Source organism: Nannospalax galili, unplaced genomic scaffold, assembly GCF_000622305.1.
Source record: "Nannospalax galili isolate Female #2095 unplaced genomic scaffold, S.galili_v1.0 scaffold744, whole genome shotgun sequence".
NCBI lineage: Eukaryota > Metazoa > Chordata > Mammalia > Rodentia > Spalacidae > Nannospalax > Nannospalax galili.
In genome coordinates, this window is record NW_008351509.1 from 1,884,128 (window position 1) to 1,908,316 (window position 24,189).

General features: G+C 46.4%; 1 protein-coding gene across 1 annotated transcript; it reads right to left on the reverse strand.

Annotated features, from left to right (window-relative positions):
* Positions 1-905: 905 nt before the first annotated feature.
* On the reverse strand, positions 906-23,623 carry Adprhl1 (ADP-ribosylhydrolase like 1). Its single transcript, XM_008848429.1, has 7 exons — positions 23,279-23,623; positions 17,628-17,792; positions 8,580-8,705; positions 8,041-8,181; positions 4,889-5,016; positions 4,623-4,755; positions 906-1,251 (listed from the first exon to the last, which is right to left on the reverse strand). Exons 1-7 carry the CDS (start codon positions 23,487-23,489, stop codon positions 1,094-1,096), a joined length of 1,062 nt encoding a protein of 353 aa, XP_008846651.1. The 5' UTR covers positions 23,490-23,623; the 3' UTR covers positions 906-1,093.
* Between the last annotated feature and the right edge of the window lie 566 nt (positions 23,624-24,189).

The following is a 24,189-nucleotide window of genomic DNA, read 5'->3' on the forward strand; positions in this document are numbered from 1 at the left end:
CCAAGGGGAAACTAGACAGAGAGGCATTCTTGAATCCCATCTTAACTAGCCCACAGAACAGGTGAGGCCCGTGGAGAGTTTGCATCCTAGAGGACATACAGATTCCAGCAAGTGAGTGCTTCCTGCCCTGGGTCCCATCTTTGGTAGAGCCTCTCAATGCAGAGGGTGCTGGCTCTCTCCAAAGACAAGGCCTTGGGTGAAAATAACACACCATCAACAAGAAAGGCCCAGTTGTGCTGCCCAAGCACAGCATCAGTCATCAGTGATTGAATTCACAGCAGACACTGACTAAGGAAAACCTATGTCCAGAGCCATGTTTTGGAACAGGAACATGTATCTACATTCTACATATTCCCAACTACCCCTCAATGGGGAGACTTTAGAGAACAGGGCACCGTGGACAAAGACCTCCTCCCATAAGGACCTGACCCACCAAGTGTGACACATGGACCAAGAGAAGATGCAGGTAACACAGGAAACCATTTGCTGCCTAGCTGTCTCAGGAAGCTGCTCCAAAAGATGCTGATTTCAGTGAAGATCCAGTGATTGAAATCATGGCAGAGAGGTTAAATGCATTGCTTTGGGTGCATCTGGAAGCCACCAGGCATCTCTAGTATGAGATACTAACACATTTGGCTGCTGGGGAGAGATGGCCCACCCCACAGTGTGCTGGGGTAGCAGGTAGCAATACACTAGGGGTAGGAAGAGTAAAGACGTTCTCAAATGGAGAGCCACTACATTTAGTGGCATCTGAGTTAGTGAACAAGCAGCACTAGTGTGGGGACAGAGTAAACTACACCAGTGTCTGGGAGACTACTTATCATCGTGTTATTTGGAGGCTTGTGTGAAGGAAATCCAAGGCAATGGCAGCAATGTACAAGGTTTCAGTGAGGGTAAGGAAAATATTCTCATAGGACAATGTATTTTATATAGCAAACAGAATTCTGAAATTGGAGGGGAAATTTAAAATTTAATTATGGCCCATGGGACATGGATTCTTTGTGTAGAAACTGCATATGTACAACCTCACCTAGGGGAGGCTATGGAGTGTGGACACTATGGGTCCCCTGGGAGGAGAAATGGCAGAAACACTTTACTTCTCCTCTGTGGACAGGCGGTGCAGGGCTGTGCCCAAATCCTCTAGTCTGCCTTTGTACTCCAGCTCCTGGTACAAGCCTTGTGGAACAGGGGCCAGGCCATGCAGCAACCCGAACAGGCAGCCGGCAATCATCCCTGTGGCTCCACTTTCACCTGAAACAGCAAACACAAGTGTGTCCCAGGAGGCTCCCCACTGACCAGGCCCACTCCCCCAAGGGCTCTGGGATCATCCTGAGGAGGACAGGTATGGGGGTACAAAAGTTGTAATCTGAGTACTCAGCAGGCAGAGGTGGGAGGATTGACATGAGTTTGAGGCCAGCCTGGGCTACGCAGTGAGTACTAGGCCAGCCAGGGCTATACAGCAACATCTGTCTCAAAATCAAAAATAAATAAGACCTCCCCTAGGCTGCCAGCTCCTGTGGCAGTCAGGTCCCTGAATTAGGTCCCACTGTGCCCCACAGGTGTTTCCCTTCTCTTTCCTTATACAGGTGATGTCACCTGTCATTTTGCCACCAGAAGCCAAGCCAGTGTTGTCAGGTAGGAGACAGACATGAGTGTGGAGCTGGGAGAAGTGAGTCCTAAAGACACCTAAACCCATTTCTGTTTGTGCAGCCTGAGAAGCTACTATAAAACCCTGGCCCAGCTTTCATAATAAAGCCTCAGGTTTCTTAACTGAGATCAATCACAGGACTTTGGACAGACTCATAAAGGAGTTACATGTGAAGCCACCAAGAAAACTGTAGGCAATGCCCACAGAGGCCAGAAGAGGGCATCAGAACTCAAAATGGAGTTACAGATAGTTGTGAGTTGCCATGTGGCTGCTGGGAACCCTGGCAAGAGCAACAAGCGCTCTAAACCATTGAGCTACCTCTCTAACCCACTGTTTGTTTTGAGACAGAGTCTTATGCAGTTCAGGGTAGCCTTGAACTTAACTATGTAGCTGAGGCTGGCCTTGAACTCTTGATCATCCTGATTCCACCTCCCTAATGCTAGGAATATGAGCATGTGCCAGCATTATGCCTGGTTCATGTGGTGCTAGGAATTGAACCCAGGACTTCAAGGACTAGGCAAGGACCTACACAAGGATTCCAACTGAGGTACAACCCCCTACACTTTTTTTTTTTTTTTGAGCTGAGGACCGAACCCAGGGCCTTACACTTGCTAGGCAAGTGCTCTACCACTGAGCTAAATTCCCAACCCCACAACCCCCTACACTTTAAAAATATTTTAGTATATTTATTTAGTATGTGTGTTTTTGTGTGTATATGGGTGTGCACATGTGCCACAGTGCCTGCATGAAGGTTAGAGGAAAACTAGCAGGAGTCGGTTCTCTCCTATTCTGTACTAGGAATTAATCTCAGGTTAGCCGGCTTGACAGCATTGGCTTTACCCTGACAAGCCATCTTACTGCTCCCTCCTTCTGGTGACAGGGTCTCATGTAGACAAGGCTAGCTTCAAATTCATTATGTAGCCAAGAATAACTTTGAACTTTGAGGATCGTAAGATCCTCTTGCCTCCATCTCCAAAGTGCTGGGATCACAGGTGCAACACCATACTGAATTTCTAAAAAAAACTTTTTGGGTTTCTATTTTACTTTGCTTTTAAAATTATTTTTTAAAGGCTGGGAATGGTGGCGAACGCCTTTAATCCCAGCACTGGGGAGGCAGAGACAGGCGGATCTTTGAGAGTTTGAGGCCAGCCTGGTCTACATAGTGAGTTCTAGGACAGCCGGGGCTACAGGGAGACCCTGTATCAAAAAGACAAAAAAAATTATTATTTTAAAATTATTTTGTTTTTGTTTTTTGCTTTATTTATTTTTATGTATATGAATGTTTTGCCTACATGTATGTAAGTGGGCTTGTGCATGCAATACCCACAGAAGCCAGAAGAAGGCATCAGTGCTCTTAACTGCTGAGCCATTGCTCTAGCCCTATCATGACAGATTTTTATGTGGTTCTGGGGATTAAATTCAAACTTCATGTATACCAGTCAAGCACTCTACCAACCGAGCTACATCTTTAGACCACAGCCTGTTTTTCAGAATTTCAGGGCACGTGTCAGAATTTCAGGGTCACTTGTACAGTCTCTCTACAGTTTTTAAAATGAGGATCTGTAAAATGAGGATGGTGAAGTACACATAAACAGCATTGAAAGCTTTAGGAATTTGCCAGTTCTTAAAGAAAAAAGCTGAACTATGATCTCCACACTATACTTTCCCCTCATCTCTGTGCCTGGGAACCTTGGAACGGCTTCCAATTCCTTCTCTCTTGACCTATGACCCCAAGCTGCCTCTGAGTCCTGGCTATGTTTCAGACACACTCATGCACTAGCAACTGCATACTTGTGTGCACATACACTGTGAGGAGAGAAACTGGACTGAATGAGGCTGGGACCAAAATGATGGAGGACAGAATGGGGTGGGCCAGGGCAGGAGCTCTGGGAGTAAATAGGCCTAGAGACCTGGGAAGATGGGTGCTGGCCCTGCGAAAGGATTAAACACAAACATCCAGGAACAGCAAATAGGACAAGGGGCCAGTGTAGCCAGACCCCTGAGTTCCTGAAACTGTCTACCAAAACCTGCTCCCAGGATGGCTCTGATAACAGCTGTTCATTCTCAGAAGAAAGCTGAGCAAATGCGAGGAGCCCATCATGATTTGTGGAACAAAGTTCTGGTCCCATACAGAACTTTCCATTGGCAGCTAAGGGCCCTGGCCACATGCTCACAATTGAACAGAGAGATATAGTTGCTAGCGCAGTGGTCAGAGGCAACTACAGGGGAAATGGTTTCCCTGTCAACCACTCAAGTCTACTCCGCCTCTCTTGGTCAGGTCTGGCATCCTGTAGTTCTCAAGCTGTCCCAAATGCTCCAAATACCCGATTCTATTTTCAGGGATAAGGGGATACAACTGTCTGCATTTTTGCCTTCCTGTCTGTATAAGATGTTCCAGCCCAGGCCCCTCAGTGGGCTGTACAAACTGATTCTGCTCACTCTCCTCAACCTTCTCTGCCCTCCTTACAGCTGGGCTCCACCAAAAGCTCACAGCTGGCTCCAGAGGACCTCCACCATGGGCTTGGTGTACCCCAGCAGAACTGTGTGCACTACCAAACATCACTGAGCCTGTGTGGGCAGGAAGGTAGGCCTCCCTTATTCTCATCTGCTTTCACACTCAGCAAGCCCATGGAGTCGGTGCTGCCAGGGGAAAATGGGCTCCAGGAAGTGAAGCAACTCACCATAGTACCTGGTCACTCCAAATGCTACACTGTCCTCCTGATAGTGGCCTCATGTGTGAGACTGGTGGACCTGTGGGCTACACCAAGGTAGGTGACTGCAACAATACCTATTGCATGTAATACCTGTGTGTGTACTACAGTCAGAATCTCCAGAGTTTGTTCAGTAATGGAGAAAGACCTGTGTTCTGGGGTTGGGGTTGTATCCCATGTCTGTGGCCTCAAAACCCTATAAATGCTTCAGGGTATAGGTTGGTGCCTCCTGGAAGCCTCCACCACAGAGGAGGACATCTTACCTCCATGAAACATGGCCCGCTGGCACAGTTCAGTCCAGTTGCTCCCTGAAGCGAGGAGGGCATCATAGGCAATCATGGGGGCATCATGGCCTCGTCGTCCCCCTCGGCCTTCTGAGCTCCACTTTTTATAGGTCTGAGGAGAACTATAGGTCAGTGTGTAGCCAGCCTAAGATCCCAGTCCATCCACAAATCTGTCCATCCACTTGGTGTGCTCTGGCTGAGTACCAGAGAGTACAGGCATACCATAGGGCTGGGGCCAAGCCTACCTTGTCTCTCTCCTCTGCATCATAGTTGTCAGGAAAGGTGGCTTTATTTTCTGTGTCTTCACTGATTTTTCTTTCCTCCAAGTAAAACTGCCATTTAGCTTCGAAGTAAAACCAGTGCTCCTGATACTCTAAATGCAAGCACAGGACAAGTGGGCTAATAGTACCCAATGGATGTAGGTGTAGGGTTGGGGGAATGGGTAGTACCCTCTTCCGGCCACAGGTCTGGGGACAGAGCACCTGTGCCAGAAATAAGAACAGGTGTGGCTGCTTTGAATAGTAATACAGAAGGTGGGGATGAACAAAACAGCAACACCAGAGTTACCTAACCACACTCCAAGATAGAAAGTGACTGTAGTTTATTAAATGCAGTCTCCAGAAAATTCTGAACCTATAACTTTAAGTTATTAGGTTGGGTCTAATATGGCTCAGTGTCAAGAGTGCTTGCCTAGCATGCATAAGGCACTGGAAAAAAAGAAAAAAAATCCAGAAATCCAAAACAAAATCAACAAAGAATTATTAATTATTATTACTTATTTCTATTAACACTGTGCTTGTTCAGTAATAATAAGTTACATTATTATTAACTGATAACTTGAAACCTAAGGCCCAGGAGAATTTAAATGATTTTTGGGCACTAAGTTTGATGAGGAGGACACTGGCTAGAATACACCAAACCCATGGTAGAGGCCCCCTGGAGCCTTGCAGAGGACTAGGTCCTCCAGAGACTCGAGTAGCAAGAGGATCATAGCACATGCCCCTTGGAGGTAACCGAGAATGGGGAATGCCTTGGCCGTTAGGGGCTGGTAAGGTCTCAGGGACACATCCAAAGACAAAGACAGATCCTGCTTTCCTGTCTATGGATGGAGAACTGAGAACACTGGAGGACAGAGAAAAGAGGGTGAAGGGCCACAGGGTGGTAGGCAGGGGCTGCAAAGGGGAAGCCAGGAGGTACTGGGATGACTCCTGGGACTAGCACACTGGGCTCCTGGACCTGCCTGGCTTCACAAAGCTGAAGAACTGTCCACTTAAACACCACTCCATGAATACTACTAAAGGCAAAAGACCTGGGAAAGGCTAAGTCTCAGCCATGCTGCAGACCTGCATGGGGTAGCATGGACCACAACACTGCCTCTACCAGGGACCACTTTGCAAACAGCTGTCCAGACCCAGAGCCTACAATGAGTAAGGGCTGTTTTGACTCCTCTAGCTGTCAAGGAGGCTTCAGGAGATACTGTCCAAGATGTTTACAGAATGACTTTAGGGTCTGTTGAAGGTTCTGTGTTCAAGGAACTTCTAAAACTCTGTGTTAAGTAAACTTAGACTCAAACAGATATTACAGGACCTCAGGGATCACCTGGCTTACATGCATTTCAAATCCTCCTCCCAGATAGAGTTAAGTCCCCAGATGGTATGACAGTGAACCCTGTCCTCCAGTTCACACCCTCATGGATGACTGCCCTTCAGAGCATACTTTGAAGATAGCCATTTGGGCTCTAGAGTCCTCGGGGTGTCCCCTAATGATGTGAATGCTGTGCTGTGTGGCTCTAACATAGCACCTGTCTTCTAACTTGGTGGGGAGATCTGGTGATCTCACTCAGATAAGACAAACAGTCCACAGACTGCAGGTGGCAATGGTGGGAACCTCAGAGGAACCAGGGTATGATGGTTTAAACCAAGCAAAAATAAATGAAGCATGGTGCCACTGACTGTGTCCCGAAACTGCATTCCTTGGGTGGCCTAGTGAGTGAGGGACAGACAGCTGCTCAGAGATGAGCTGGCTGGAATGCTAGGCGCCGTCCCTTGGGCTCAATTTCCTCCAGTGCTGAGATCAGGTGGGTGTCCTCTTGTGTATCCTTGTAAAGTTGTTCTGGAATCCTCGAGGCGGGTTAGAACATGCCCAGCCTCTTACATCTTGAAGTGACCTTGAAGAGCCTCTTGGAGCTGTCTCAAGAACACTTAGCCTCATGCTATCTTGGAGAAGCAGCAGCCCTGGCCCTACACACCTCTTTCCCCCTTCTACAGAACACCCTGGATGACTTATTTTAGAAAGCTTCCTCCTACTTAAGAGCATAGCCAGACACACAGATCCACCTGCACTCCCTACCCACACACACACCTCAGAGCCAAGAGCAGCCTTGTGGTGAGAGGATCTTTCAGAATATTCAGCCACATGGAGAGTGAGCCTTGGGTTTCCTGGTCCAGCCTCTGGGCCCTGGCACCTGCCCTCTTGAGCCGGGGTGGGGTACACTTTACTGGCTGTGTGCCCAAACCCTGGGAACCATGTTCCTAGGATCTTTGTTTGACATGCTGACCATGCTCAAAAAAGGTGACAGGCTCTGGGTGAACAAGGACAAATGGAAACCTTGGGGGCACATGCCCTTAGTGGGCACGGTCTCTGGGGACTCATGGCATAGGGACACAGCTCCTAGGTCACAGATGGGACCAGGTGGCACAGAGCACATTTCTTCAGTCATGTACAGGTTAGGTCTCGGCTGTGTGGGATGCAGGTGCAGCTCATTCCTCTGTAGATACTTTTTTTGGGGGTCTTTTTGAGACAGGGTCTCCCTGTAGCCCCAGCTGTCCTGGAACTCACTATGTAGATCAGGCTGGCCTTGAACTCACAGAGATCCTGGTAGCTTGACAGATAATTAACCTGAAAGGTAGAAAAGATCAATAGATTGTACTGTCTTTATTTGAATTAATTTTTTTTGGTCTTTTTGAAGCAGGGTCTCCCTGTGGCCCCAGCTGTCCCACAGAGATCCGCCTGCCTCTGCCTCCCAAGTTCTGGGACTACAGGTGTGTGCCGCCATGCCCGGCTAAGATACTTTATTATACTAGACACCTGGTGTCAGCTTGGAGATGTGAAGGGCTCGGGGGGTCGTCTCTGCAGAGACCTCAGATTCTGGGAAAGAAGCCACTGATGTGGCTCTGGCTTTCCTTGAGCCCTTGGTACCACTTGGAGCAGATGTCTGCCCTCTGCAAGGCCAGGACTTTTGTGAGGTCAGCTCTGCCCAGGCTGACCTCTAGGCTTTGCTCTGGGTGAACATACTTAGAGCCGTCGGGCAGCAGGGGCAGGGCCTGAGTTGGAGTATGAATGAATACACGTGCCTCGGGTGAGCAGAGTCAGTGGGGAGGGAAGCCGCCAGGCTCACCTGCCATGTGCCGGATGGTCTTCCTACAGTACTCCTCAGCCAGCGGAACCACTCTCAGCATATCTCTCCCCCACTGCACAAGTGGCTTTCCTTGTATTGCATAAGAGGCAAACAGGGCAGTGCACAGAGACCCGAGGAAACCTATGGGGGTGGCAGGAAGAGAGAGACAGCTCTGTCACCTGGGCCAGTGGCTTTCTGAGCCCAAGCAGATGACCCCAATCTTGTATAAAAGATGAGACACCCACCTTTTCAGGGCTGCTGCAGGACTGACCTGGAGACTCTAAGCAGGAGAGTGCATAACATGAGCCAGGCCATGGTGAAAGACAGCACCCCACAGAACTGACTCTAACCCTGAGTCAGCCCAGAGTCCAATTTCCCCTCATGATCTGCTCCTCTCTTTTGTTGATGTGAACAATAGAGGACAAATGAGAGCTCCCCCTTGTATAGTCTCTTCACTATAGTGCACTGTACTTAGCATCTATTCTGATAAGTAGAATATCATCTGTGCAGGGCTTGTACCTGTCCGGCACCTGCTTTACCTGTGGGATGGTTGTGGGTCATTCTGCCACACTCAATGCTGACTTCGATGAGGGTCTCCAGCCGCTCTGGCTTCCAGTACCGCATGCCAATGCACATTGCTTTAGTGGCAGCTCCGAATCCCGAACCTGTGTGGATGATGAACACCTGAATTCATGTTTGCTCTAACAATCTTTGGAAGTTTAGCATTCATAATTTCTAAAGTACAGAAATTTAAATAACACATTCATTAGAATGACATTTAAATGAGTGAACAGTAAACAAGCCACCTACATGGCTGACAGAGATCAGTAAGTCAGGTTGCAAGGAAGTGGGGTTATTTAGCCCCTAAAAATGGACTTTTTATTGGCCTGGGGCCAGGCGCACAATATGCTACTTGGGGAAAAACAGAAGCAGAGTTGTATTCATAATGGCTTTAATAAGATATTTTCTCTTCCTTCCTTCCTTCCTTCCTTCCTTCCTTCCTTCCTTCCTTCCTTCCTTCCTTCCTTCTTTCCTGCCTTCCTCTCTCTCTTTCCTTCCTTCCTTCCTTTTTGGAAACAATCTTGCTATATAGCCACCATGCCTGGTAGATATACCTTTTCTCTTTAGAAACAGTGTCTGCCAGGCGTGGTGGCACATGCCTTTAATCTCAGCACTCAGGAGGCAGAGGCAGGTGGCTCTCTGTGAGTTCAAGGCCAGCCTGGTCTACACAGTGAGTTCTAGTTCCAGGTCAGCTGGGGCTATGGGGAGACCCATCTCAAAAAGACAACAAAACAAAACAACAAACCAAGACAGGGTTTCCTTGTAGCCACAGCTGGCCTGGAACTCATTATGTAGATCAGGCTGGCTTCAACCTCACAAAGATCTGCCTGCCTCTGCCTCCAGAATGCTGGGAGTTCTGGGATTAAAGGTGTATGCCATCCAGTCCTGCAAAGAAAGGACCAGCTTTTACCTGGGCATGGTGGCATGCTCCTGTAGTACCAGCTACTTAAGAGACTGGGGCAGGGGGCTCTCATGAGCTCAGGAGTTCCATGTCAACCTCAACAACACAGTGAAACCCAACTCCAAAGACAAGAGTCAGCTTTTGATTTTGTTGACTTTTTGTCCATCTGTTCTGCTACTGATTCCTACTATGATCTTCATTATTTCTTTCTTTTTGCTTCCTTTGGGTTTTATTTGCTTTTATTTTTTTATCTTTTCTCTCTCTTTTCCTTCTTTCTTCCTTCCCTCCTCCCCTTCTTTCAAGGCAGAGTCTCACATGGCTGAGGCTGGCGAGCTCTGGATCTTCCTGCCCGCACCTCCTAAGTGCTGGGATTACAGGTGTGTACCACTATGGCTGTATTCTTCCTGGCTTCTTCAGTGAAAACTGAAGTCATTGCCTTCAGACCTTAATACTGGACTCTGTGCCCGAGGCTGTGGATTTGTCTATTTCGCCTTCAGCATGTTTTGCTTCACATTTTGAAGGCCTGTTGTTAGGTTGTACACATGTGGCTTGTTATGTGCCCTTCTTCAGCAGATTGGCTCATCAGGAAATTGCCATCTTTGTTCTTGGTGATATTCTTTGGTACAAAGTTTACTGTGCATGTCATTAATACAGCCATTCTGCCTTTCCCTGGATCAGTGCTGGTCTGGTATATCTTCATCTTTTGATTATTTGTCCCTTTGTGTTTACTGTGCACTTCTGATTCTTTTGTTGTTGTTGTTGTTTTTATTTTAACCAAAGAGTGTCAGAGCCAGTTGGGCTTGGACCACAGCTTCTGAAAAGATTTTCCATTTCCATGAGGGTGGGAAGATGTCTCCTCAGCTGAGGCTGAGGAAGTACTCATCTAGTGGTGGCATCTGGGAATCGGGCAGGCAGAGTAGAAGCCAGCCCCGGAGCTGTTCTACAAGGTGGTGGGAGGGTGACATGTATCTCAGGAGATAGAATTAGGAATCCTCCTAATTCTAGTTATTCTTCAATTATTGGTTCCCCACGTCTGGTGGCACCTCTTAATACATGGCACTTTTCCCTTCACTGAGTTCAAGTTCTGGATTCCCCTCCTCAGCTCCATCTCTGGGATTTCTGCCTCTATCTCATGACTTTTAAGCTCAATATTGGGCAGAAAATAGAGACTTCTTTCTTCCGTGCAATACCATTTATCGAGTGCTAATGTTGCCCTCTGACTGGCAAGCCTCTTACTTTGAATTCCTGATTCTTTATCCAGTCTGACAGTCTATGCCCACTCACTACTCAGGGTCTTCAGCCCCTTCACATTTGCTACCACTATCAGTCTGATAAGTTTAAGTGTATTATTTGTTGTTTTCTATCTACTATTTATACAGTATATTTCCCTCTTTTCTGTTTTGTGGATTGAATGCTTTTCATGTATTTTGTTTTTTCTTTTGGGTTTATCAACTGTTTTGTTATTTGGGCAGCTACTTTTGGGTTTATCCTATACATCTTTAAGTTTTTTATAGTCTATCTTCAGGTGCCATTGCACCATTTCACATGGGCTTAAGAACCTCATACTCATATACTACACAATGTCAGAAGCAGCCCCGAGGGCACACACCAAAAGTCTAATGGGGTTATGCCTGAGTGGGTTTGCATGTGGTCTTTATCTCCTTTACATATTTCTGTGTTTTCTAAATTTTCTAAAATGAAGAGGTACTATTTTTATTATTTAAGGAAAAATGATTTATTTAAAAGGAACTTTTAAGAAACAAAAACTATGGTCATCTCCTGGGTTCGATTCCCAGCACCCACATGGTGGCTATGAAGCATCCTTAACTCCAAGTCAAGCGGATAGAAGCCCTCTTCTGACCACCACAGCATTGCATGACATGGGTGTGCTCATATACATCCAGGCAATACACTCATACACATAAAATAAAAATAACAAATAAAATATCTTTTTAAAAAAGAAAAAAATATGGTCATCTATTTCTCTTATTAGCTCACCAATTTAAATTCACTCTGAATTTGAGATGTATCTAATGTGAAAGCTTAGGCCAATGGAGTTATGACTCTAGAAGCAACACTGATGGTAAGAGCTGAATTCGGGCCATGGATACAGAGGACCTAGTTCAGCCACTGTTCACAGGCTTTGCTGTGAGCCAGGCACTGTTGAATAAAGTCTTCTTTATTTTTGAGAAAGGGTCTTGTGATGTAGCTCAAGCTGGCCTCCAACTTGCAGCAATCCCCCTGCCTCAGCCTCAGGAGTGCTAGGGTTACAGGAGTGTACCACCATGCCATTTGTGGAGGTCATTAATGAAAGAAACCTGAATGAGTGCCTATCATATGTCAAACATTGAGGCAGGTGCTGGAAAAAAAATGAGACAAAATGAACACAATTCTGCCCCGTGGCTGACTAGCAGACGCATGCTCATAGCAGCATTATTCATAGCAGCCAAAAGAGGGGTGCAGCCCAGGGGTCCACAGAGGCATGAGGGGATAAACAAATGTGGTCAGTCCACAGACTGGCCAGTCTTAGAAAGTGATGCAGATGGAAAGCAATCATCTCCTTACTACCTGCATTCAAACAGCAACTTCTTTAGTTTTATTAGTTGATGTGGTTTGTTATTCTTAAAGGGTCTCCAGGTGACATGGAAGGCACACTATGAAGGTAGCATCCCTGTACAACCTTCTATCCAAGTCATCCTGGACCCAGGAAATGGACACAGGAAGAATTTGGGAAGGGCATATTAAAAGATAATGTGCAACTATCTGTCATCATTTAAAAGTACTTGGTACTGCCAGTGAGATGGCTCAGTGGGTAAAGGTGCTTGCTACCAAGGCTAATGACCTGAGTTCAATCCATGGAATCCACATGATGGAGGGACAGAACCGATTTCCATAAATTTTTCTCTGACCTCCACATGTGTGCAGTGACATCAAGTACACACACATACATACACTAAATAAATGAATAAATATATGTAAAAACCAAAATACTTATATTTTTCTGTTTTTCTGAATCCTATTCTCACTGTTCTGGAGGTCCAAGAGCCTGGAGCTACACTTCTTTGGCTGCTGGTGATGACCTCCTAATGGAAGAGGTCACATGGTGAAAGGCTGCAAGAGGACCGCCCTGGGGGCCTGACTTGGTTTACAAGAAGCAACTCCCAGAAGCAACAATGACCTCACAAGGTGGATTGTTGTGACCCAAATGTCTCTGAAAGGATCCATCATCCACAGCACTGTTCCCCTGGGTGCCCAGGGCCCGGCAGAGGGAAGAGGGCTTTTTTTTTTTTTTTTCCAGCTTCTTGCTTTCTTCTTGTTTAGACATGAAGAGAGTACTGTGCCTGCTGCTGGGTTATGGCTAGAAGTGTGAAAAGGCCAGCTGAGCTGAGCGGCCCAGCACACTCTCACAGCTGGAAGCACCTGAATGGAGAAGGCCACACAACAAACAACAGCATTTGATGTTTTATTAAAAATCAGAATGCCCAGAGCCAGGGGATGGTGGCACACACTTTTAATCCCAGCAGTCAGGAGGCGGAGGCAGGTGGGTCTCTGTGAGATCAAGGCCATCCTGGTCTACATATTGAGTTCCAGGACAGCTAGGGCTGCAGGGAAACCCTGTCTCAAAAAAAAAAAAAAAAAAAAAAAAGAAAATCAGAATACTTTCTGGGCATGGTGGTGCAGAATTTAAATCCCAGCACTCAGGAGACAGAGGAAGATGGATCTCAGTGAGTTCAAGGACAGCCTGGTCTACATAGCAGCCAGGGATACATAATGAGACCCCCATTTCAAAAAACAAACAAAAAGCAAAACCTCCAAATTTGAACACCCAACTCAAGAAGCAATGCCTCACAGCTTTGGGAAATCTTTTAATATGGATCAAATCAAAGCACAGGAAAATGAAAGCATCTGTTTAAGATTATGTGAAAAAAAAATAAAGGTAGAAAAAGAAACTGGAGCTGGAGAGTTGGCTCAGCAGTTAAGAGCACTTGCTGTTTTTGCTGGGGTTTGGCTCCCAACACCCACTTGGTGGGTAACGGCCATCTATGACTCCAGTTCCAAGGGGTCTGACGCCCTCTTTTGGCCTCTGTGGGAATTGCAAGACACAGGTGCACTTACATGCAGACAAAACACTCATATACATAAAGTAAAAATAAATAAATAAAATTTTAAAGGAAAATTTTGCTGGGTCTGGTGGTGCACACCTTTAATCTCAATACTTGGGAATTAGAGGCAGGTGGATATGGATATCTGTGAGATTGGGGCCAGCCTGGTCCACATTTTCAGTTCCAGGCTAGCTGGGGCTACTGTCTCAAAAAGACAAAAAAAAAAAAAAAAAAAAAGATTAAATATATTGGCTATCATTATGATAAGATTATATAATAATAATTATTATTGTGTTCACATCTTATGAAGGACTGTTGGGGTCTGGGAGGATAATTCAGGTCATAAAGTGTTTTTATGAAGACCTGAGTTCTATCCTTAATGGCCATATAAAAAGCTAAGCATGGTGGTACAAGCTTGTAACCCCAGCACCTGGGAGACAGAGACAGGTGAACCCCTGGGGCCATTATTATGTTGCTTTTATGTCTTAAGAACTACTGGGAGCCGGGCATGGTGGTGCACCCCTGTAATCCCAGCACTTGGGAGACAGAGGCAGGTGGATCTCTGTGAGTTCAAGGCCAGCCTGGTCTACATAGCAAGTTCCAGGCCAGCTGGGGCTACAGGGAGACCGTCCCAAAAAGACAAAAAAAAAAAAAAAAGTTTCATACACTATTACCGGCAAAGGGCCTGGAAGGATAGCTCAGTCTGTAAAGTGCTTGTTATGTAGGCATGGGGACCTGAGTTCTATCTTCAGCACCCGTGTAAAAAGCCAGGCATGTGTGCCTATAGCCCCCAAATTGGGGGGGCTGGAGAGATGGCTCAGCGGTTAAGAGCACTGACTGCTCTTGCAGAGGACCCCGGTTTGAATCCCAGCACCCACATGGCAGCTACAAACTGTCCTTAACTCCAGTTCCAGGGGAATCTGACGCCCTCTTCTTACCTCCGCAGCACAGCACGACACGGGTGCACTCACATACATGCAGGCATTACGCTCATACACATAAAATAAAAATAATATATAAATTTTTTTTAGTTGGGGAAGGAGACCAGCAAGTCTCAAGAGCTCTGGTCAGCAGCCTAGCAAAACCAGCAAGCATCTGGTTCAGTGAGAGATCCTGTCTCAAGGCAATAAGGGGAAAGTAACAGAGGAAGAAACCCACATTCCTGTTCTAGTCTCCACGTGTGCCTGAGTGACACACCTGCACACTGAAGCTACATGCATACCACACACACACACACACACACACACACAGAGCAAGTGGATGGCTCCTAAAGAATGACAGGAAGTTATCCTCTGGCTGCCATACACATTCTCTCTCTCTCTCACTCTCTCTCTCTCTCTCTCTCTCTCTCTCTCTCTCTCTCTCTCTCTCTCGCACACACACACACACACACACAGCAAGAGAGAGAGAGACTATCTTCTAGAATTACATATGGAAATAGTCATGAATGAACTGATAATACTCAGTTTTGCTCTAACTTTATCTTTGGAACAGAAAGCTGTCTAATCTCTTACCTTCAGCTCTATTCTCAGTTTCAGCCATGAAGGCTCTACTGTCCTTTGAGGTTTCCTGATGCACACACAAGCCCATCGGCTCTCTCCCCATGCACATTCTTTCCATAAATACAGTTAGGATAGAGCCGAATGCACTAGTTGGCATCTTGCTTTCCTCACCAATCTATAAGCAGAGGGCTTTCCACATATCAACACATAGATCTACTTCATTCTTTTAATCAGCTGCGTAGCATTCCATCGTATAGATATACCACAATTAACTTTCTCATTCTCTTACTGAGGGACACCAAGCTGTTTCTAGGTTTTTGCTAATACAAACAATGATGCAAAGAGCATCTTCATGAATACATTTCTGCTCATTTGCTTTAGTATGTTGTCATTATAGGTCCTTAAAAGTTCTAGAAGTAGAATTGAAATCAAAAGTCATGTCCATTAGATAATTTTGACAAGATAATGCCAGGTTTCCCTCTCAAGAGTTTGTACCATTTTTACCCTGCCCAGAAGGAAGCCGTGTGGATCTTCTCAGTGATGACTCTGAGGTTTTCCTGGTAGGTATCTGTGATGGTTAGTTTTGTCAACTTGACACAACCAGAAATTAGCTGGGAAGAGAGATTTGATGAGGAATTGTCTACACTGGGTTGGCCTGTCTGGGGCTGGCATGTCTGTGGGGGATTGTCTTAAGTAAAGTGATGTGGGAAGATCCCACCTACTATAGACACTACTGTTCCCTAAGCAGGGAGTCCTGAACTCTATAAGAACAGAGAAATGGAGCTGAGCACAAGCAAGCATGTGTGCACTCATTTCTCTATGCTCTTGACTGGATGTGATGCGACTATTTGAAGTTCCTGCTTTGACTTCCCCATAATGATAGACTGTAATATGGAATTGTAAGCTGTCCCATTCCCCTCTAAATTGCCTTTTAAAAATATGTTATGGGGCTGGAGAGATGGCTCAGTGACTAAGAACACTGGTTGTTCTTGGAGAAGACCCGGGTTCGAATCCCAGCGCCCATATGGCAGCTAACAACTGTCTGTAACTCCAGTCCCAGGGGGTCGGACAGCCTCTTCTGACCTCCTCGGGCATTGCACAACACGGGTGCACTTACACACATGCAGGTAATACATGCATACACATAAAATTAAAAAAAAATAGCCAGGTGTGGTAGCCCACACCTTTAATCCCAGCACTAGGAAGGCAGAGGCAGGTGGATCTCTGTGAGTTCAAGGCCAGCCTAGTCTACACAGTGAGTTCTAGGACTCCTGGGGTCACAGGAAGACCCTGCTTCAAAAAGAAAAAAAAAAAGAATGGGACAAAGATAATATACAGATAATCTTAAATTTTCTAAGGTGCCTATAATTCCAGCACTTGGGAAGCAGAGGCCAGCAGATCTCTGTGAGTTGAAGGCCAGCCTGGTCTCCATCATGAGTTTCAGGACAGCTGAGGCTACAGGGAGACCCTGTCTCAAAAATACCAAAAAAAAATTTATTATTTTTATTTTATGTGTATGAGTGTTTTGCCTACATGTATGTCAGTGTACTCGTGTCATGCAATGCCCATAGAGGTCAGAAGAGGGTGTCGGATCCCCTGGAACTGGAGCTACGAACAGCTGCTAACCACCATGTGGGTGCTGAGACTCGAACCCAGGAACTCTACAAGAGCAGCCAGTGCTCTTAACTGATGAGCCATCTCTCCAGCCCCCCTAAATTTCTTTTTATCAGGGTATTTTATCATAGCAACAGAAAGGAAACTAGAACAGCAATATTGCTATACCTGTTTGAACTGCCCTGCCTGGTGGTGGTGACAAGTTTATACCTGCTCAGATAGATTATCTCTCCTGGTGGTAACACTTGTACCTGCTTACACTGCCCTTTCCAGTGTTCCTAGGTTGCTTCTCTTCTAGCCTACTGGGGGGCTGTTAGAGCAGCTTGCCTGAGCCTGCCTGTGTTCTGCTGTTCTCTCAGACAGTATCCTTCAGGTCAGGGAGGGACTCCTTAGGTTTTAGCACATCCTCGTCTGTTTGGGAAGAATGAACCCAGGTCTGAAGGGGGAGGCCTGATAGCTGTGGCACTGACAGAGGAGCCTGTCCTCTGCTCCCTTCAGGGTAAATGAAGAACGGTGGCCTCAGTAATTATGAAGGAGCATCAGGACACAGCCAGGAGGCGAGAGGCCCAAGAGGTGGAGACTGGGGCTGCCTACATGCTGTACCCCATGAAAGTAGCATGCACATTGGAGAGACGTGCACAGATGGCATTTCTCCTTAGCAAGACACAAACTTTAAGTAAAGGCAATGGAAAACATTCCTTAAAGTAAACCAGAGATGGATAACAGAAATCTATGTGGGGAAGCCTGGTACCACATAGATAGCATCTTTAACAGAAGCTCAAACAATGCCCTGCCCTTCAAAGGCTCCCATCCAGACAAATGGGAATGCCATGGTAAATGGTAGGACAGGTGGTCAGCATCTGCAGGGTGCCTAGCAACAGCTCTGTGAATAGAAAGGTTTCTGACCCTTTTCACTGAAGGGTGTATGCCAGGCCAGGAGGTAGTTATCTGGCTTCAGCTGCGAGCAGCCCTCAATAGTGGAAGGGTCCGGTCGATGTTCCCGAAGCTTCTCCACAGTCTCCACGTAGCACTTTACCATCTCCCGATACAGGTCATCTAGGCACCAATAGTCTATGGAGGAAGGAGTGGGTACAGATGTAAGTGGGGACAGTAAGCATGTAGGGTGGTTGGGTATATGAACAGGCTTCCATCAATGGTGGGGGCATGTGAGTGTGCTCAGAGAAGGTTTGGTGAGTCCCTGTTGCCTAGGTGAATCTCAGATCTTACTGTTGGCCGTCACTCCTATTCTGGTCTCCTCCACTCATTCCTGTTAATAGTTTAGTCCCTTCAGAATAAACAATGTCAAAATGCATCTGGCTCCAGGCTCATGAAGCAGATGGTTTACAGTGGTGGAGGCTGATTTTCACTAAGCTCCAGCTCTCATCTCCCCCTTGGAAAACCCAGGCTCTTCATGGTCACTATTGCCAAACTGCCCTGGTCCCTGAAGTGCACTCCGGGTACCAAAATGGGGCCAAATCCTGAAGATCATGGGGTACAGGGAATGAAAAGGGCTTGCCTACCTTGAACATCTGCCTTAGGCCCCTGGACAGTCCCATCAGGCCCAATGTCATTTTCCCCAAAGGTTGTTTGCCATGGCCAGAGCTCACTGACAGATTTTGACTACAAAGCTAATGACTTTTGGTCTCTAAGCTAATCCACAGCTTTGTGGACAGAGGTCACACATGCCCAGACAGTGGGGTCCAGGATGTCTGACCATGTATAGGACAGGCTGTAGCTGTGGGTCATTGGACCTGGTAAGGCTGTAAGTGGTACCTTCTCACGTCCTCTTTAATGGGCACCAGTGGGTTTTCAGTCTGTGTCAAAGCTACACTCAGGGTGTAGAGCTGTCACTGGGAGACAACCTCTGGCCCTTTCCTTGTCTATGGGTGATCTGTCTTTGCTGAGGGCTGGGGGCCTGGAGGAAGATTGGAGGAACCTGTAACCACCTGCTCCAGGGAAGAGTAGGCTGGAAACCTTAGAGACTTCTTCATGCCAGCCAAGTAAAGTGAGGTGCCTGTCAGAATTGCTCTTCCATATAGGAACAGTCTTTACCCACAGCTATGAACTACTGCAGAAAGAGAACTTCCCTAGCCTTACTTCACTGCTCCTCAGGGCAGAGGCAGCTCCTATCGCTCATCCCTTCAGGTCCCATGCCTATCTCTGAATTGGGGCAGGAGAGAGGATGGGCAGAACCTTGTTTGGCAGGAGGGAGTGCTGCATGTCCCAGGCAGGCTCTATGTGGCAACCCTGCAGGAATAAAATTAGTTTTGTCTGTTCATAAACCCCTGCTGGGAGGCAGAACCCTGGCTTTGGCCAGTGTTTGGCACTGGCTCACAGCGCTATCTGCTTACAGATGGCCTTTCTTTCTTCCATCTTGGCACATCAGCCCAGCCCTTCCAGAGTTCTCCAAAATAATTACTTTATTACAGGATCAGATATAACAAAATCTTTGCATTCAACTGAAATAGATTTTTCAGAGTAAAGAGGGTCCATAAAACTTGTCTTTTCAGATTGAATGTAAACTAGAAATAGGTCTACAAAGCTGTGAATCCTTCCAGCCGCTCTGCTCTGACTGTACACTCAATTCTCTACCTTCCTATCCAGTATACTGAAGGATAAGTCAATTTGGAAAACTGATTGGCAGCTCTCAATTAATGTTATTTTATTTATTTATTTTAAATTTTTTGGTCTTTTTGAGACAGGGTCTCCCTGTAGTCCCAGGCTGGCCTCGAACTCACAGAGGTCCACCTGCCTCTGCCTCTTAAGTGCTGGAATTAAAGGCATGTGCCACCCTGCCCAGCTAAATTAATGTAATTTTTTTAAAAAAGGCAAAATGCCATTACTGAGTTTAAAGTAAAATACCTTGATTCCAGGTAGTTCTGCCTGCTTTACCTCATCTCAGCTCTGACTTGTGTCTGTTCTAACTCTTAACTCAGCTAGCTGCCAGGTAGCTACTGAGAGGAAGAGAAGGCTCAGGTCTGACCTACCCTCACTCTGCCAGTCCCTTGTCACCTACAGGCTGTATGATTGGGCACTTCAAGTCAGCCTTTCCTTCCTGCTGCACTGACTGGCCCTGGCAATCAACAGTCAGAACTGCTGACCTGGAGCCCAGTCTGGTGGACTCTTCAGACAAACCACCCCCCACCAGTCCCCCAAGGCTCTGCTTGATTCCCACAGCCCCAAGGACTTTAAGGCTCAGGGACATGAGCACCTCACCAGCTTCCTAGGAACATGGAACTGTACATCTGGGCCCCAGAGCAAATGGTCCCAGAATGAGCCACACTCAAAGTCTGGCACCTAAGCCTGTGCTTACTAGAGGCTCACCGAGTGACATGACAATACTGCACTAGCCTCTGTGTTCCCGACTGATGGCTCTTGTATGACAATACTGATGTGTCTTGTAGAATGTCATCAGACAACGCCCTACCCTGGTTATTTCTGCTCTTGTGTCTTGAAGGCTACATGCTGTCCCTGACTGAGTTATGTCTGTGGTAGCAGAGCCATGGCTTTACAGACCATTAGCAGGGGGATTGCAGGGTGATAAACTCATGAGTGACACTTGCTTAAATGTGCCAAGAGTGGCTCCATTCTAGGGAACAGGCTGTAGGATCTCCAAACGCTGCAATAAATAGTTCCAGGGCCACTTTAGGCAGTCATCAGGGTGTATAAGAACAGGGTCTGGTGTGCTCTGTCACATGGCTGTATGGTACTGAACAAGTTACTCAACCACCCCATGTGTCCACCCCTCACCTGTGGAATGGAAAACACTAAAGTTACCTTTCGGTGTATGAGGATGACATGGCCCTGGGATCGCACACGTAAGGCAGGTGGGATAACCCCTTGCATATTTGCACCGCAGGGAGTTGCACCTATCATACTAATGGCTCCATGGCCCCCTGAAGTGGACTACAATTGTTAAAAACTTGGCTGTTTGAAGACTAAACTTAAAACTTTGAACTTTAGTGAGTAGAAAAAACATATTTAGTTTATAAAGGATTAACCATAAAGGAGATGTTTAACAAGCTTTTTTCTCATGACCTACAATAAGAGGCCACAACAGGGTGCAACACAGCAACTCACACGTTTGCTACATCTGGTGACTAGAAGAGAATTCACTTCCTCCTTTAAAAAAAAATTCAACAAGCTGGGCATGGTGGTACATGCCTTTAGTCACACACTCAGGAGGCAGAGGCAGGTGGATCTCTGTGAGAAAGAGGTCAGCCTGTTTACATAGCAAATTCTAGGCCAGCTAGGGCTACAAGGTGACCTTGTCTCAAAAAAGACTGAAAAGAGGCTGGAGAGATGGCTCAGCAGTTAAGAACACTGGTTGTTCTTGCAGAAGACCTGGGTTCGAACCCCAGCACCCACATGGCAGCTAACAACTGTCTGTAACTCCAGTACCAGGGGATCCCACAGCCTCTTCTGACCTCCACGGGCACTGCATGACATGGGTACACTTACCTACATGCAGGCAATACACGCATATACATAAAATAAAAATAATAATAATAGGCCGGGCATGGTGGTGCATGCCTTTAATCTCAGCACTTGAGAGGCAGAGGCAGGTGGATCTCTGTGAGTTCAAGGCCAGCCTGGTCTACATAGTGAGTTCCAGGACAGCTGGGGCTACAGGGAGACCCTGTCTCAAAAAGACCAAAAATAAATAAATAATAATAATAAAAAAGTTAAAAAAAAGACCAAACCCTCCCCCAATCTAAAAACCATTAAAAACAAAAAACAAACAAACAATGCAACAGAATGGTTCCAACCTTAGCAAGTACACACATTTCACCTTGGGTAGACTGTGTCCTGTTGATCTAATCCCAGGTTCCCTATGTCATCACATACTTGTGCAAGGCACTCTCCAGGGCAGTCCCAGAGACAGGACTCTGTATCCACAGAACACCCATCAGAGCACCATACTCTGTGCACACATGGGGACCTTGTGGTTCTATATCAGTATACACACAGAATCAAAGGAAGCAGACATCAAGAATAAGTGCTGACTGCAGGTTTATTTCAAAAGTAATGCTCTCTAGCAGGCTATTAGCTCTGAGCTATGCTGCTGATCATAAAAGCACATAGTCTGCCCAAAATTTTAGGGGCAAGAAACACTTGGAATTCATAATTTTGTGAACCCAGAAAGATGCTTCACCACTTTCCAAAGGCCATAACACTGTATCTTATCAGTGTGCTTTGCTTCCCCCATTATTTAGGGACTAGTTGACAATATTCCTATACAATGACAGCAGGAGCCATAAATACTTGGATTTCATAAGTGTGTGGACCAGAAAGATGTTCTGCCACTTTCAACAAGCTGTGACACCTCATCTTATCAACACACTCCAGCTATTTAGGGACATGACATTGATGGCATTCCTATACAATGACTACAGAACTAAACTGGGCACGTTCATGATGGGCTAACAGAATGGTGAATGCATTAGTGAGACCCACTGACTTAATCACTGCCCTCAGATCTTAATCTGCAGGATGTTAGCGTGCATACCCTGTGTATGAGAGACATACCGTGTTTCTATATCATTGTTTCTCTGAAATCCATGTGACATTTTTTTGATCCTGTCACCAATCTTCTTCTTAGCGAATAAATTTAACTTTGTTCTCCCATATCCAAACACCTCTTTTTTGGAACATACTTATGCATAAACAATGCTCAAGCGGAATGATTTTGGCAGGTATTTCATTTGTTTCTTTTTGTTTTGTTTTGTTGAGACAGGGTCTCCCTGTAGCCATAGCTCACCTGGAACTCACCATGTAGAACAGGCTGGCCTTGATCTCACAGAGATCTACCTGCCTCTGCTGAGATTAAGGATGTGTGCCACCATGCCCAGGGCTGTTATTTCAATTTTAAATGTTTGGAATTGAGATGTGATTCTCAAACAATGTTATCTCAATGGATCCAAACTTCAAGATGAATAATATATTCTTTTTATTTTTTTATGTGCATGCATGTATTGCCTGCGTGCAGGTACGTGCACCCGTGTCATGCAATGCCTGCAGAGGACAGAAGAGGCTGTCAGATCCCCTGGAACTGGAGTACAGACAGTTGTTAGCTGCCATGTAGGTGCTGGGATTTGAACCCGGGTCTTCTGCAAGAATAGTCAGTGTTCTTAACCGCTGCGCTATCTCTCCAGCCCCAAATAATATATTCTTCTATAATAAATTTAGAATGAGAAGGCACATCCTCTGCAGTGGGGAACTGGGTCTACATTCTGATCCTACCAAAGCAGTTCCCACACAAGAGGCTTGCCTATTGTGCACCAGCAGAAACAAGTGAAAGCTGCTATTTAGACGCTGAAGCTTAATTATCTGCAAAGCAAAGTGCTTCCCCAAAGACACGCAGGAGAAACATGACTCGCTGCCTGGCTGACTGGCTGGTTGTGGGACTTGGGTGAATATTAAATCACCACTTTAGCAGTAGCATCAGGTAACATAGGGCACCGGTGCACCACTTTCAAGGCTTTTGGTACACAGGCAGCCACATACCATTCTTTCTACCCCACCACACCTGGAGCAGGTGCACCAGCCAGTCCTACCTGTGGTGAGGGCCTCAGCGGTTGCCATGTGCATGATGCTGTTGTCACTCACTGGCCACTTTCCAGGTGAGAGCACAAGGTGGTCCAGTCCCCCAGTCTTTTGCAGCTCCTCCTGGATTGAGCCCAGAGCACTGTTCTCCCTGCAGACATTTCCATAGCCAAGAGCATCGCCGACACTCCCCAACAGCATCGCAGCCTTGAACTTCTCCATCTTGGAAGGTGGCTCCTTATCCTGCAGTTGTCTGCGTCCTTCCCTGGCTGCCCTTAGGCAGTCCTGCTGACATTTATACTGGCCATTGTATCACCGACCAGCACTCTCCAAATGGCCAGGCGTTCCTTTCCTGCCTTGGCAGGTGGCACCAATGAGATGAAGCTCCGAGCTCACCACGTGGGAGGTGCTTGGATAGCACTGGCTCTCCAGCAAAGGAGCCTACTGGCACCAGTCCATATCCAGAGCCAGCTGAGCCCCAGAGCAATCCTATTCCAGCTCCTTAAAGGGTGTGCCCCCTGCTGGCTGAGCATCGCGTGCAGAAACATGAGCACTATTGTTCTAGCCCAAGTCCTCTTTACCTTCTACTCTGCCCCACTCCCAGTCAAAGCATGTCTGGCCTCAATTTCAAATAATGTACCTACTTTGCCATTACACTAAAATAACTTTTCTAGATACTTCTAATACATTATATGGCCTTTTTATCTGTCTTCTTTCACTCAGCATACTGCTGATATTCATCTATTGTAGTTTTACTTTTTAGAAAACTTTTCTGATTATAAAATTATGAGGGTTGTAAGAGTATCTTAGCAATAGAGCAATTAGGTAGGGTATTTGAGCCCCTTGGTTTGATCCTCAGCACCATACACACAAAGAATAAACTGCTATGATAGGAAACATTAAAAAATTTTTTTTCTCATAG

What these genes read in the sequence shown, in the direction of transcription:
- Adprhl1 (XM_008848429.1), bottom strand. Translation starts at nt 23,489, where the DNA reads ATGGAGAAGTTCAAGGCTGCGATGCTGTTGGGGAGTGTCGGCGATGCT. An exon ending in TACACCCTTCAGTGAAAAGG is followed by an intron (nt 8,706 to 17,627) that starts GTCAGAAACCTT and finishes TCATCCACACAG; the next exon opens with GTTCGGGATTCGGAGCTGCC. An exon ending in GACCCACAACCATCCCACAG is followed by an intron (nt 8,182 to 8,579) that starts GTAAAGCAGGTG and finishes CCACCCCCATAG; the next exon opens with GTTTCCTCGGGTCTCTGTGC.